Below are 16,510 nucleotides of genomic sequence, written 5' to 3' on the forward strand. Positions count from 1 at the left end.
CATTGTAGTCCCCAATAGTGACAAAATCCTTGAGCCTGGTCCGCTGGCTAGCTGGAGTCTGCTTGGCACTGGCATGACTCTGATGTGATTGAAGACTAGATAGTCATAGTTTCACAGATAAACTTGAGTTATAAAGCATGAAAGAACATGTTTTAGGGTGTAAGGAGATAGCCTGCTTTCTTCTAAGTTGCCAGATACAAATGGACTGGACATTATCAATGTAATTATCACACTATAAATTTCACAATTGTTCTTACTGTATATAATTTGTTATTGTAAGAGAAAAAGCTTTTTTATTTAGACAAAAGGGAAAAATGTTAGGGTTGGTCTGGTGTTGCAGTGTATTCAAATGCTAATCCTGTATCCTAAGGTCTGGTTGCCCCAAGACAGAGAATTCCCATATACACCAGCTTTTGTTGTATAAATCTTGCCCCCCAAGTTATCCTGATTGGTTAATAAAGATGTCTACAATCTTGCCTGGGCAGAAATAGGTAGGGCAGTGTTTCCTGGGCTGGTGGAGGGTGGGGGGTTCAGGTAGGGACCATGAAGAGAGCAAGGAGAGGAGGAAGCAAGTCTTCATAATGTATCATGGATTGTGAACATGTCCCATGAGGACTGCCTGATGAAGCAGAAGCAACACAAATGGAAGAGATCCATGAATTTATGAGGATTCTGCAGGGGAAGCAGACAAAATAGCTTCCAGGGTTGATACCCGCACAACTAGAGTGCTCTAAGGCCTGTTATAAATCTAAAGGTTTCTGTATCTTTTATTTGGAAAATAGCAGGCAAATGAATAACTGCTTCCCTAATGATTTTCTGTATTAATATATGCAGAATATTAATATTCATTTTACATGTCTCAGCTACTGCTCTTGCAAGGAACCCAGGTTTGATTCTACCTGGTTAGTACCCAGGTGGTGGCTCATATCAGTGTAACTCCAGTTGAGGGGATCTGACATCTGGCCTCTGTGGGCATCTAGCATTCATGTGACACACATACATACATGTGTGTGTACATATAAACAAAATTTTCTTTTTAAAGATGGCTCTCCTGTAACCCGGGCTGGCCTTGAATGCTTTGTGTAATAGTTGAAAATGACCTTAAATTTCTAATCTTCCTGCCTCTGCTCCTGAAGCGCTGAGCTTCTAGCCATGTGCTGTCATGCCCAGGCTTTGTGGTACAGAGAGTTAAACTCCAGGCATCATGCATGCTAGGTAAGCATGCTATCAACTGACAAACATTATATTTTATGTATGTATGTGTATATGTTTTATACTGGGGGTTCACCGCACATAAACATAAACATGCTTGTGTGTGGAGGCCAGTTGTTGTGAGGTAATGGGCTATGAGGGGTACCATGATTCTCAGTCAAGATAAGCTGAAGCCCCAGGGACCATAAGGGATGGCAGGCTGCTTCCTAGTCTCCCAGGAGATCAGGCCCCTCTCACACAGCTACAGCCCCTCGAAGCCCCTTGTAGAGAGGTTTGATCGAGTAGGTCATGCCCCAAGTCCCTCCTCCAAGAGAGGATGTGATGTAGGCTCAAACCAGAACAGTCACATCCCAAGACCCTCCTCTGCAGGTGAGGACATGACCACACACCCAAATATGGAGATGAGGTTCCTAAGCTCTTAGGCCAAGTCAATAGGAAGTACCTGAGGTCAGACCCTGAACCATCCCAAAACTGTATATAAGAAGTGTATCCCGAAGGATTAAAGGTGTGCAGGACTTACTCCGTCATCTGAAAGCTTCTGTCATAAGAGCTGTAACAATGCTACTTGGGAAGAGATCTGCCACCCAAATCGCTGCCACCAGAAGCTCCCCTACATCCCTGCTGGAGCTCATCCTGGCCCAACATCCTTTGGAAATGGAGACAAGGCAGCCCCAGCAGCAGAGGCTGTGGAAGTTGTTCCCGATTCCTGCTGGAGCTCTTTCCCCTTGGCCTGAACCTGAGCACCTAGCTGGACCAAAGATCTCCGTTTGCGGCCTCCGGCACGCAGGCCCACAAGATGTCAACCCTGGATGTTTCTCAGAGGCTATCTACCTCATATTTTGGTATAGTTTCTCTCACTGGGACATGGTGCTCACTGGGTCAGATTGTTTAGTTGAGGAAATGCACCTATTCAGTGTTGGAACCACAAACAAATGGCACCACACCTGGCTCTTTGTAGGACTTCAAGAGTCAAACTTCCCAGGCTGGAGAGATGGTTCAGCGGTTAAGAGCACTGACTGCTCTTCCAGAGGTTCTGAGTTCAAATCCCAGCAACCACATGGTGGCTCACAATCATCTGTAATGGGATCTGATGTGCTCTTCTGGTGTGTCTGAAAACAGCTACAGTAAACTTATATATAATAAATAATATATAATATAAATAATACATATAATAAATACATTATAATATATAGTAAATATATTGTAATAAATTATATAATAAGTAAATCTTAAAAACCAAAACAAAGCAATAGTCTCATAACAGAAAACCAAGGCCAGCTAGACCTCAGTACACAAACATCTACACAGTAAATTCTCACAGAGTCACTATTTTAAAACTTCTTCCTTTTGTTTGTTTTTAAGTTGGGGTCTTGTGTATTGCAGATTCCAGTCTGGCCTTGAACTCCATATAAAGTCATTTATAACCATGTTTAGTTTACATGGTTCTGGGAATTGGACTCAAGGCTTTCTTCCTGTTTTGTAAGCCCTCTGTCAAACAAGCTATGTCCCAGCCTTAGACTGTTCATTTTATTTATTTCTAATAATTTATTTACTTTATGTGTGTGAGTACACTGTAGCTGTCTCCAGACACATCAGAAAAAGGGCATCAGACCCCATTACAGATGGTTGTGAGCCACCATGTGGTTGCTGGGATTTGAACTCAGGACCTCTGGAAGAGCAGTCAGTGCTCTTAACCGCTGAGCCATCTCTCCAGCCTGCTCATGATCATTTTATTTTTTAATACTTATTCTACTTTTGCTTTATGTGTGTGGATGGTTTGCCTGCATGCATATCTGATGCCCGAAGATCCCCTGAATTGGGGGTTACCAATAGCTGTGAGCTGTCATATGGGTGCTGGGAATCCACGTCAGGTCTTTCGAAAGAGTAACCAGTGCTCTCAACCACAGAGCCATCTCTTCAGCGCCAATTTACTCATTTTAGATGATTGTGTTTGCTGAAAGGAAAATGTCTGCCTCCAGGGAGTAGAACAGACATGTGGTCTGCAAGCATCTAATGCAGTCTATCAGAGCCAGAGTAATAAACACATTTTCTGTCAGCTTTACAGACACAGAAATTTCATTGCATCTGTGTCTGAGTGGAATTTAACACAAGAAAGTACTCAATTATTTTTCAGCTTAATTTCTGCATAAGGGTTGTGTGTCTTGTGGTACAGTTTAATGATAAAACATGGGATGGTGCTTGGGCCTTTGATGCCACCATGCGGGTTATGGTTTTTTGTTTGTTTGTTTTTATTTATATGAGTGCACTGCAGCTGTCTTCAGACACGCCAGTAGAGAGCATCAGATCTTATTACAGATGGTTGTGAGCCACTATGTTGTTGCTGGGGAATTGAACTCAGGACCTCTGGAAGAGCAGTTAGTGTTCTTAACTGCTGAGCCATCTCTCAGGCCTTTTTTTTTTTTTTTTTTTTTTTTTTTGAGGGAGGGTTTCACTCTGTAACAATTGCTGTTCTGAAACTCACTATGTAGATAACAGGCTGGTTTTAAATGCACAAACATCAGCCTCCCCCTGCCTCCCAAGTGCTGGGATTAAAGGCACACAATGCTTCTATTTAAAATTATGTGTATGTGTGGGTATGAGCATGTGAGTGCAGGTCAGAGGTTATCTGAATTTGGTACTGGGAATTGCATTCACGTTCCCTTCTAGAGCAGTAAGTACTCAACCTCTGAGCCATCTCTCCAGCCCGTAGTTTCTTGATAAAAATCAGTGCATTTAGCCATGCAGTGGTGGCACAGGCCTTTAATCCCAACATTCAAGATGCAGAGGGTAGGAGATGCCTGAGTTCAAGATCTCCTGGTCTAGAATGAGTTCCAAGACAGCCAGAGCTGTGCAGATAAACCCTGTCTCAAAAATCAATCAATCAATCAATCAATCAACCAACAAATCAATAGACTACAATGTCTGTTTCTCAAATGTTGTGACTTAATAACGCCCTATCAAAATGTGCAAATAGATATATGTTAAACTCTTCAACAGTTACTACCTTCAACCATTTTTACAGAGGTTTGGAGAGAAGCAGTTTATTCATTTGTTGAGGTTAGTTTGTTTTATTTTAGAAAGTCTCACATAGTCTTGCTCTCACACTATGAAATCCAAATCCTTTCAAGTGCTGGGGCTACAAGTATGGGGATCACGCTTTTCTTCTAGTCTCTCTGCAGCTTTCTCTTGTAAGGAGCATATTGTGCTGTTGATGATGTCATCACATCATCTATTGCCGTTTTAGTGTTTTATAAATGTGTCCTACTGGCTAAATTGTGGCTTCTATTCAAACTGGACCATGTCTTCTACATCTAGTATAACATAGAATAGCTACGCAATAATTAACCAAATTTATAAAAGATCTAATTTAAGAAGTTACTGAGATTTTGGCCGTGACCAGCAGGTGGCTCTCATTTCCAAGTCTCAGCGCCTCCCTGGGAAGCTAGATTGCCTTGGCAACTCTTGGAAGCTTCCAAGCTGCTGAGCAACTAAAGATCCTCCTCTGGACAAACACTAGAGCTTTTGTTGTTTTTGTCTTTGTTTTGTTTGATAGGGTCTCTCTACACAGTCCTGGCCATGGAACTCACTACATACACTAGCTAGGCTGGTCTCAGAAAGATCACCATCTTTTGCTTCCCAAATGCTAGGATTGCAGGAGTGCACTAAACCTGGCAGTTGTGATTTCTGCTTTAAAAAAAAAATCTTTTAAGCTCTTATGTGTCTGGGTGTTTTGTCTGCATGTCTATACGGTATGTGTGTACAATATCCATGTCTGGGATTGGGAATTAAATTCCTTGAAACTGGAGTTACAGATAGTTGTGAGCTACTGCGTTAGTGCTGGAAATCAAATCCAGATCCTCTGCAGGAGCAGTAAATGCTCTTAACCAGGGGGCCATCTCTCCAGCTCCTCCTCCCACTTTTTTGTTTTTATATACATGGTCTTGCTATATATATAACCCAGGCTTACCTTAAAATTACATTGATCTTCCTACTTCAGCCCACCAGAGTGCTTGGATTACAGGTGTTCCACTACACCCTGCTTTAGTTTTATTTTCTCTGTGTGTTGGGTATATACCATGGTGCATAGATAGAAGTGAGGACAGCCCTGGAAGTCAGTTCTCTTTTTCCACCACATGGGCTGTTGGGGCCAGACTTGGTCATGAGGCTTGGCATCAAGTACCTTTACCTGCTGAATCATCCCATCGACCCTGTAGTTCATCTTTAAGTTCAGGCTTCAAATCAATAGTATCAACACGGCCAGAAGGCTTCTTAGAAGCACAGCTTCTTTCCTAGGTGCAAACTCAGGGATCCATGTTTCAAGGTTCTGAGCAACTCCAGTGCAAAGTAAAGGGGTCTCTGTGTAAACCCACCCCAGGTTTTCTTTTAGTCAAGGGACTGAAGACAATGCTGTTTGGATTTTTCTCAGCATCCTGCAAGCACCATGACAGGCTGGAGGTTCAGGAAAGCTGTACACTGTGGACTGCTTTGGCAGAGATCCTTAGAACATCAATCATCTCCCCTTCCTTGTACCTTCAGATCCCACAAGCCATTGGTTTTTAGCCCACGACACAATAAAATCACCCTGGGGAGGCTAAAAAAAAAAAAAAAAAAAAAGTCCACACACCAGAACTCCTGTCTCGAGATTTTGGCCCAGTTGACTGGGACATGAGAACCCTGAACTCTCCAAACTATTCTGTCTCTGGCACTAATAACCAATGCCAGACTGCACAAAGGCATAATCACAGGAAAATTATGTGTGTGCACTTGTGCTCTCTCTATGTATAAGATTATTTCCTAAAAAGAACTAAAAAAAATTTTGAGACAAGGTCTTACTATGTAGCTGGCCTAGAATTTGTTACATAGACCAGGCTGGCCTTGAATTACCTGAGAACCAGCTGTTCAGATTAAGTCTGTGCCACCACTCCTAGCTAAACCTCTCTTCTTTAATCCTATCCTTCACTTCCAAAAATGTCACTTAGAAAGACTGATGCCTAGCACAAGTTCTCCAAGGTGTTTAGAATTATCTTCAGGAGTCCAGCCAACAAAACTTAAACAGCTTGTGTTCACTGTTCTCTCGGTAGTCAAATGGTATGCTGCAGAAGCCAAATGGAATGGTGTCACTGCTCATTACCACATGTATGCTGTAAAAAAATCGCCCATTTCTCATCTGGTAGGTACCTGTGGATATAGCCCAGAAAGATTCCCTTGGATATGAAGGACACAAAGAGCTGGAGACTCTCTGTCCAGGACCACTGAGCACCATCCTATTTTCTCTTTATCATTCAGGCAAAGAAGACTGACCTAATCTGCTCTTAGTTCAATGTAAATGAGGAAACATCTGGGGCAGAAAGCTTTTGTGAGCCTTTCTAATCTGCTGACTTATTTAACAGAAATCCAGATGATCTGAAAGTGACTAGATCTCAGGTCACTTCAAGTGGGGACTTCCTCAAACCCACAGCCATTTGTGAACCACAAAGGATGATAATAGTTCCTTCCCAAATCACCATGCAATCCCGTAAATAAGAGGCAAGGGCACAAGACTGTCATTCACTTTTCCGCATACTTTATTTGTTACAAACATACAATTTCTTAAATATAGACTGTAAAACTCCATTTGCAAAAGTCTGCTATTGGAAGGAGTGCACACCAGCAGGAAGGATTCTTAAACCTTTTATTTCTATGAGTTTTTCTGTCAGTTTTGCTAGTTAGTGGTAAATATGGGACCCGCCATTTTACAGACCTGTCTGAAGCTTCTGGCTGGATTCACATTGCTCTTTGAAGCAGCCCTGCTTGTCTCACAATTCATCAGAATCTGAGCTTCAACCTACAGGCAGTGAGATCACCAGCCCGTCTGGACTCTGCTTTGAACGGTTTTCAGGAAGGGTGGTTTCTGGATGGGTACTGCACTTCATGGATTTGTTTGAATTGCCCATGCAGCTGTGTTTGTTAAAGTGCATACTTCTTTTAAAAAATAAGAGGAATAATCTTTACTCTTTAACCAAGGTACTTAAAAAAATGAACTTTTTGGTCTCTCAGCAGATATTTCCCAAATTGATCCTATCACTACAAATTTTAGTGTTCTATTTACAAACGGTTATAGGGTTCCGGGTGGAGGGGACCTTATAAAATCAAAGGTGCAGCTTCACTTGAAGCAGAAACCAGCTCTACAAATCCATACACAGGCATACACACTGGTTTACGATGCATAATAAGCTGGTATTTACACAGAGACTAAAGACATTCCCAAACCCTCTGTAATTCCAACCTAAGCTAATTGTATATCTAGACCAGGAAGCTGTTTCCTGCTACCAAGATTTGGTTTGAACTCATTCAAATTACTTCTGTAGATTCCCAACTAGAAGGACGTTAAGTCCCAGCTTTGGAGTGAAGAACCTAGCCTAACAGAGCCACCTAACAGGATGGGCAGTGAGATTCCTACAATACAAAGTGTGTCATCTGCACTTTATTCACAAGACTGGTAAGACATCTGCATAAAGATTCACAAGAGTAAATGCCTAATACAACTGCTCTAACTTCAGGGGGAAAAAAAAAGTCCAAATACACCGACAATCTTAACTTCAAATATCAAGGTCACAGAAAAATAACCAAAACATACTTGCCTGCCACCAAAATATGCAAAACCACAGACTCTTTGTTTAAAAAAAAAAAAAGTCACGCTGACCTACAGCCAAGTCTCTAGACTTTTTGCCCAACCTCCTGACTTTCCAGACTCCTGGGGACTTTGGTTCAATGGATAGTGATGTGGGCTTGGAGAAAAGGTTTTTTTTATAAAACCTCCATATTCCACCCACACACTTTGCTCGGGGGTATATTTCTGCTCATTTCTTGAACTTTCCTGGACTTATACTTCTAAGACAGACATTTTAAAGGGGAAGAAACAAACTTATTCTATTTCCAAACACTAAAATTTTACTGTGATCTTGCAACACAGGACACAAAATATTTTTGCCTTTAAGAAATAAAAATTGTGTTGAAAATGTTAGCCAGTGAAGAGTTCCTGAAGGTGGGGTAAAGGTCACACCTGGGCCTTCTGCACTTCATGGTGGACACTGAGCAGACTTATTCCTGCTTTCTCTCTAGAACTTGAGACCCATTTACCAGAGGACAAAAATGACCCCTCTTATCCATGTCAGTGGAAAGTAATGTAGTGAGCATAAGATCTGATCACAGAACCTTATGTTCATAGTTAAGATTTTTTCTCCAAAGTGTTAAAATCACAAAAAGCTTTAACTTCTAACAAAGATCTGCTCTCTTTATTAGAAATCCTACTAAAACGACAAATACGGCATTTACTACTGTTTTAAAATGGCTCTACCTATTCCAATTGGAATGTGTAATTTAAGAGGCATTTGCTTTTCAAATCAGAGAAAAGTGGTTACATGACTATATTGGTGGCTACTTCCTATTTCATTAGGAAATATAAAGTACATTCATAAAGGCCTTAATTTGGGTCAGGAGTGCACACAGCGATTGAGAATCACTAGGGTAACAAATCTTTATGGTGCAATTTTATTAATTTTCCATTTTTAAAATTTGATTTTCAAAATTGATGACTGGATCCCATTTATTCATATACAAGACTATTAAATACTTCAGTAATAAAACTAGGGTCAAAAACTGAGGACTGAAAAAGGTAACTTTAAATGGCAAAATCAGAGATACCTATAAAATTCATTGAGTCTAGCTATCTCTTAAATTTGGGGGGGGGACTAGTATTTTAAAGTAACTTAGGTATTCTAAATTAAAAGCAGGGGAAATGAACTCACACTTCGCCATTTCCACCTTACATCTGGAATTTCCAACAGGACAGGACATGAACTGTTTTTTTTTTCTTTTTTTCTCTGTATTTTAAGGTAAATGTAGCTCTTTTTTTCTTTTTTCTTTTCTACAAACTACCTCCCTCCCTTCCCTACCCCCCTCCCCACACCCACATTTCAGTCTATTGAAGGGAGTTATGACTCTTTAGGAAGACAGCTAATTAATTTACAGTACTCTAAAACCAACCCTGAAAACAGATAATCTCATTCACTTACTATAACTTCAGTGCTGTTGTTGACAGAAAAGGAAAGTTACCTTAAGGCTCAAGGGAAAGCAACTTATTAAATTGTGAATGCAGCATTGTTTACTCTCCCATCCATTGGAAACTAGCAAATGCATTCTATTCAAGAATACAAACTTTCTAACATTAGCAAAGATCTCTATTCTCCTTACATAGAACAATATCAGAAGTGGATTATCTAGGGGCCTGAGAAACCATGATCCACATCACACATTATCCATGTATTTCATGTTCAAAAAGTGCTTTATCTTTGAGAACTATGTCAGGGTTAAAATGGAAATATACAATGCAAAGTCACTTCACACCTTTTCAAGTGAAGTAAGTACAACATGGAAAAGGAGCAAAAAGATGGAGGCCCTGCTCTCTGAACAGGCCTTATTATGCATGTGACTTTTAGGGTACACTAAATCAAAATTGTCTTAAGAATTAGTAACAGTGGGCTTTTATACCACTCTATTTTAAAACCTGAGATTGGACATCAAAGCAGTCAACTTTGTTACTCATCAGAGCAAATCTGAGACTTCCTAAAAATAGAAGAAAACTCAATTCAGGGTCAAAAACATTAACTCTCCCTAATCAAAACCATGACATTGAGTGCTGCAGAACAACCACTCTCAGCAAACAGGTCATCTTAACACAAGCGTAAGTCACTTCTTTCCCTTCTCACTGGTCAAGGCCACACTATTTTCAAATGAATATCTACTGAGAGATCAGTTGTGCATTGGACAAAGTACCATAATTGGGTTAAAAATGAAAATAAAATTTACAGTGAATACTTATGTGCATGACTTACACACTCCAGCCTTTTATTTCCATCCACCTCGAGAGCAAGATGGATGCAAATAGTCGCCCGTGTAGACTGTTCTACAACCCAGTAAAGCCAGTCAAGGTCACATTAACAAAGCATCCTCAGCAACTCTAGTGCCTGAAGTGTGCAGCCATTTACAGACCACTCAATATGAGGGCATTATTATAACCAGCCTCTTTTGCCCACAACCCTGCATTTTCAGGTAAGACAGGATAATTGTTTTGTTTTGAGAAAACCGAAGCTTGAATCTTTTAAAAGACCTGCAATTTACTGCAAAGTGACCCAGAGGTAACAAAGGAAGCAGGAAGCTAATGGCTGCCTGCACCAAAAGCCTCTCAATCATTTTGCAGTAAATAATTATGGAAAGTGACATGACAAGAAGCCATGTGTGCTCATGGCTACAGTCATTTGTACCACCTACATGCCTCCAACAGATACATAGGGTGTCTGGGTTTTTGGTTTGCTTTTGTTTGGTTTTTGGTGCCATGCAGATTTGTTTTGTTTTGTGCAGCATATGCACTGAAGGACTTGCTGACAAGAACTGCCATTAGACTTGCTGAAATGACGTGTAGGGACAATAGAAACCACGAAGCAGTAGGGTCTCTGCATAGATTTTTTTTTCCTCTCTTTGATTTTCTTAAAAACACATTTCTATATACAGTAGCCTGAGAAACAAACACCTCAACAATAATTTGAATTGGAGTTTTAGCTCCAACTTCTCAGGAATGTGACTATTTTCATTAGCTGGGATATCTGCCAAATTTAGAAGAAAAAATACAACTCTGAATCGTTCATAGTAGCACTTCAAAAACAGAACACAAAAGTTGGTTGCTTCCCATAATTTGTACAATGCCATTTTCTGACCGAAATTAACAAAGACCAATGCCTTCAAAAAGCTAATATTTATGACCGACTCTCCATGTTTGCAGATTTCTATTGTCCCTAGTCCCTGGGATGAGGATCAGTAAAATGCTACAATTAATCCCCATCCTTCTGCTATCTTCCTACAGTGGGAAGAGAGGCCATGAACCATCCCCTGCAGGAGAAATAAACCTCAGAGATTGGTTAAGACGTAAAAACCCACCACTATGACATTTACCACTTAATCTTACAAAGGCAGGTCAAAATTTTAATATAAATTACTTTTGCCAACACATAGCTTATGCATTCTTTGCTCCTTTTTTTGGAGGATTCTCAAATTGAAATCTAAAGATTTACATATGATATATTACTGTTATATGGTCTAATGACTAAGAAAATTTCTCTGGTAACCAAAGCTGATGCCATATATGGTAGTGTTCTTGGCATATACTCTATATGCCTCAGACCACTTCCACATTCTTTCTATTCAGCTAATTATAGCTTAGTAGCCACTGGTGAAGGATTGTGAAGACCCTGTCATTTCTACAGAATAGAAAGGCAAGGCTAGTTACTGCAATTTAGCCAAATAAAAAGAAAATCAAAAAACAAAAACCAACCCCTTGAAAAGGAGAGGTACTGCACCTTTGCAAAATTGAACTGGCTCACTGCAGCTGAGCAACAGAACCACCACTGAAGCAAGAAAACAAGTTGGTCTATACAGGAATAGTACATGATTTCAAAATGAAAACGTTACAGCAATCAATGAATAGCTGCAACCTTAATTTTCATTGCTGCCTCAGAGTTTGAAACTATAAACAGTTTCTGCAAACCTAATGCTAGCTTCTCAGCTCCTTTACTAAAAGTAGGAATTTGTTCTCCGCAGCAAAGAAACAAACACTCAAAACACATAGGTAAATACAGCAGGACATTATTGAAAACAGCTGCCTTGTAGTACAAAATACAGTACAAGTATACAGATGTCATTAGAACATCAAAAATACTATTGCTCCCATACAATTTAGGAAACATTCTTTGCAACGGAGAAAAATTTTAAAGAAAAGCTTTAAAAAAAATCTGTTTAAAAATCCTACTGTGGATGGTGAGAGTAGAGAAATAGTCTGTAAGGGCACCAATGTTTGTGGCTCTTCCATTTTTAAGTATAAGATCAACAATATTCTGAAGCAGTCTATTTTTTCAAAGCCTAATTTTATATACACAAATATTTCCCTCCCTCTCAGCCACAGACACAAAAATGACCTTTTTGTATATTACTTATTTCCCAATAAATACAAAAAGATTGTATAGATTGAATAATACCAAAATAAGATAATAAAAAGGATATGCAATAAATTAAAAAGGCAGCTCAAATAAAGGGCAGGCATGCAGTTAAAAAAAAAGAAACAAAAAAACAAAACTAAGATTGTGGAGGTGGGGTTACTTGCCTCCTGGTTCTTGAGAAGGTGTCACACAAATACCTGAAAAACTTTGGAAAGAACATTAGCTCCCATTCAATTCAAAGTTGCCTAGGTCTATGACATTTCTAGGAATACCTTTTGATGGGGTGGGATTAACTTGATTAGAAAAATCATTTATACTGAAAATCCATTTAAAATATAGAAGAGGCGATCCTTGAAAACCCCAACTTTTATTCTTGAAAGACAGCTGGATAAACCGGCAAATGCCAGTTTGTTGAAATTTCAAGATGGTATAAAAATGCTTCCAGGATAGAGTCAGCATTCGTGTTCACTTCAGTTCCATTCACAGATGGATTCAGCTTCCACCGGGTGCAGTGCTTGAATCATTCATCCATCATCTGCCAACTTTGATTGTGAGGTACTGAATAGGATGGATCAAGTTCTTAAAAATTTATTTTAAAAGAATAAATGATGCTGGAATTCTGGACCTGAGGATCGTCAGTATTTTAATAAATCCACACACTAAACTGAAGGTCGATTAAGACTTCAGTTCTGGTTATTTTCACTTCTCTGTGAGGATGTATATTTCATTAAAGCTCAGGCTTGTAGCCACACTGTTCCTTTTTGCAGATAGTCAAGTTTTAAGGTTTAAAATGCAGCCAGCCAGTGGCTGTAACAGCCGAATTAGCCGTAATTCACTAGCTCATACGGTGGAGCTATTGGGATCCGCTCTTACTCATGCTAAGCCATTTCTTGGTAATGACCTCCATACTTAAGAGATCAAGGGAAGAACTTTAGTGAGCAGCAACCAATCCACTCAAACAGTCCGCCTTGTGCTTTATGCCTGACTTCTTGTGCCTACCTCAGCAATCCCCATTGTAAAATTGCTTTTGTTTTTGAAAAAAAATTTTTTTGCCAACCTTTAAACTATTTTAGTAATGGATTCTAGTTCAAGCTTTGATATCTGAATTCATTTGCATCCCGGAAAACAATTCTGCAAAGAAAAGACAGGGGCCTTGGTCCAGGTTCCATGCAAAACCATTTTAAAAATGGATCCAATTTTTGAATTCTCCAATGGCTTCCTGAATTCTTGCCCTGTCCATGACTGTGTAAAGTTGCATTCTTTTTCATAAACCTGTACCCTCAGAACTGGGTAACTGCAAAGGCCTCTTTCTTCTCAAGGATTCCATTAAGACCTAGATCCAAAATGCTGATTTCGATGGAGGTGAAGGGATAGACGCTGCAGTAGTGAGGCCTGGAGGGATCCTAAGACCAGATTACCCAGGTACAACAGAAATTCAACTATTAACCAATGGATGAGTCTGGGTAACCCATGTGTAGCTTTGGTCCCAGACGTTCCAAGATCGATCTATCCCTTCCAATGTTTTCCTGATGAATTTATGAACATCGGTTTTAAACAGAAGCTGAGACTCTTGCGCAGGTGAGGAGATGCTGCTGTCCTCTTTGCAGGTTGCTGGCAGTTCCTTGGAACTTAACTGCTTTTCTCTAATTGTCTGTGACTGTTTTCTTATGGTTATTTCTCTTAACTATATTATTTTATTTTTTGTTTTCTTCGTCTGCGGCCTCCCCTGATCCCTCTCCACTAGCTCACTGGGGACGAGTAGGAAAGGGAACTCTAGCCAAGGGGATGGATGGTGGTGGGGTGGGGGAGGCCAGTACGGGAAGCTGCCCGCTTCAATCCTCATCCACTTCCTCACCCTCAGACTCCTCGCCGCCGCCGCTGCCCCCACCGCGTCGCTCATAAAGCTTATCCCTCTGTCGCTCCTGGATTTCTTTCATTTCATCTGCATACCGACAGAAGGCGCCTCCAAACTTGCCCCAGGCCTTGAAGGGCACGGTGATGGCATTGCGGTAGGATGGCTTCACCTCGCTCACTCGCAGGAACACCCCGTACTTGTTGCAGCCGACGTCGAAGAAGAAGCGCTTGGAGTCCACCGTGATGGACGTGCCCTCCGGGAGCTCTCCGTATAGGCCGCCCCCAGGGCCGCCAGCGCCGCCTCCCGGGCCGCCGGCCAGCTCGTCATCCTCGCCCCCGTAGTCGTCGATGAGCTTGGCGAGCGCGTCGCGGAACTCGATGAGGCCCTGCGCGGGCAGCGCGATGGTCTGGCCGCTCTGGAGACCGCCGGGCCCGGGCCCCCCGCCGAAGCCTCCACCGCCGCGGTTCACCGTCTGACGGATGCGCAGGAAGCGGCCGCGCTGGTTCTCCTTGAGGTCCAGGTAGTACTTGCGGTTCTCGCGCACCAGGAACTCGCTCTTGAGCGCGCGGCGCGGCCCGCCGCCCTCCTCGGCGCCCGCCGCCAGCTGCTCCGGGCTGCTGGGACCCAGCTGCGCGTAGTGCTCGATGAAGTCGCCCAGCGAGTCGCGGAACTCGGCGGCCACCGCCATCGAGAGCGTGAGGCGGCTCTTGGAGCCGCCCGCGCCCACCTCGGCGATCTTGAGGAAGCGGCCCTTGGCATTCTGCTTCACGTCCAGGTAGAAGCGCTTGTTCTGGATGTCCAGCCGCTTCGAGGCCAGCTCCTGCGTCTCCTGCTCGCCGCCAGGCCCTCCGCCGCCGCGGGGCGCGGGCTGGAAGCCGCCGGGCCCGCCGCCGCCGCCACCGCGCTCGCTGCCGCTGTCGCCGTCCGCCATCTTCTCGGCCGCCGCCTCGCCGCCGCCCGCTGCGCTCGCGCCCCCGCCCTCCGCCCTGCGGCTCGCGCTCCGGGGCCCCCCAGCCTCGCCCGCCGGCTCCTCACGCGCGCCCGCCGCTCATCGCCGGCCGCCGCCGCCCCCCATCGCCTCCGCGCCCCGCCCCCGCGGCTTCCGTGCTGCACGGCCCGCTTCCGGCGCGCGGCTCTCGTGACGTCACTCTGCCCCGCCCACCGCCGCCTCCCAGCCGGAAGACCTACACTCCACGCCGGCGGGACGGAGGGGTGACGTTACTGACCGCGCCGGGAAAGCGCCCTGCGGCTTCCCGGGAGAGTCTGTGTCTACTGGTTTTGGGGTCCGTTTTCTTGATGCTTTACTGACGCTCCTGGTTTCAGAGGGTTTAGTGTATGATTTGATGGCTCTGTTGCTTTGGGGCTGTGGTAAGGCAGAACATTATGCTGAGAAGCACACACATGAATTACTCAAAAGTAGAGTGTCTCACCTCATGGCGCCTGGGAAGCAGAGACCTGAAAGGGCCAGGGACGAGGAGGGATCTTTCCAGAGCATACCCCAGTAACCTGTTTTCTCCAATGAGATCCTATTTCTCAGTAATGCTACTAGATTATTAATCCTCGGACTGTGGCTGTTCAATTCCCAGCACCCACATGGCAGCTCACAACTCTTTGTAACTCGGGTTACAGGGGATACGACACCCTCACACAGACATACATGCAAGCCAAACACCAATGCGCATAAAATAAAAATAAATTATTTTTTAAAATCCTCAGGGATTACTACATTGACTAAGTCAGAGTTTTAACGATTGGATCCACTGGCCTTCAATAAATAAGCTCGTGTTTCTAAAATAAAACAACCAGAAGGGCACCATCTTACTTTATAAGCTCCCTGGATAGATGTAGCACAAATAACTTTTTGCTTATTTACAATTGGGTGTTTTTAATGATAAGATCTCATACTGGCTTGAACATGAGTACTAGTATCAGCTTAATATTCGTTAATCAAGTTCTTCTAAAATGTGTTTTAAATCTTATGCACAGCATGTGGGTATACATGTACATGTGTGTGGAGGCCAGAAATAGACATTAGTGCTTGTGTTACTCTCCACCTTATTTTGGGGACAGGGTCTCTGACTGAACATGGAGCTCATGAGTTGAGCTAGACTGACCTTCAGTGTCTATCCCCAGAGCTGAGATTTCAGAAGCACCCTGCTGCACCCTGCCTCTTTATGCAGCCGATAGGGATTCAAGCTTGTTTCTTCATGCTTGTGTGATAAAGCAGTTAACTGCCCCTCTAGCCTGTGTCCTACCTAATGGGCCAGAGTTATTTGTTTCCTCTGAAATTGCATTTGCATCTAAGCCTAGGATCTTCTCTTCATATTTTTTTTTAGTAAGGGCATATTTTTGAGGGATTTTATGGTTTGATTTTTAAGTACATGACTATGTTTATATTTAACTCTAGTTTATCTGC

The 16,510-nt window shown here is 42.6% G+C and overlaps 1 protein-coding gene across 1 annotated transcript; it reads right to left on the minus strand.

Moving 5' to 3' along the window:
• Positions 1–9,175: 9,175 nt before the first annotated feature.
• Positions 9,176–15,174, minus strand: PURB (purine rich element binding protein B). The gene has a single exon (XM_080939945.1). The coding sequence runs from the start codon at positions 15,023–15,025 to the stop codon at positions 14,072–14,074; it is 954 nt and encodes a 317-aa protein (XP_080796071.1). The 5' UTR covers positions 15,026–15,174; the 3' UTR covers positions 9,176–14,071.
• Positions 15,175–16,510: the final 1,336 nt, after the last annotated feature.

The sequence above is a fragment of the Micromys minutus genome (genome assembly GCF_963924665.1).
Source record: "Micromys minutus genome assembly, chromosome: 1".
Lineage (NCBI taxonomy): Eukaryota > Metazoa > Chordata > Mammalia > Rodentia > Muridae > Micromys > Micromys minutus.

Excerpts from the sequence above, each read along its gene's own strand:
- PURB (XM_080939945.1), bottom strand. The coding sequence starts at position 15,025 with ATGGCGGACGGCGACAGCGGCAGCGAGCGCGGTGGCGGCGGCGGCGGG.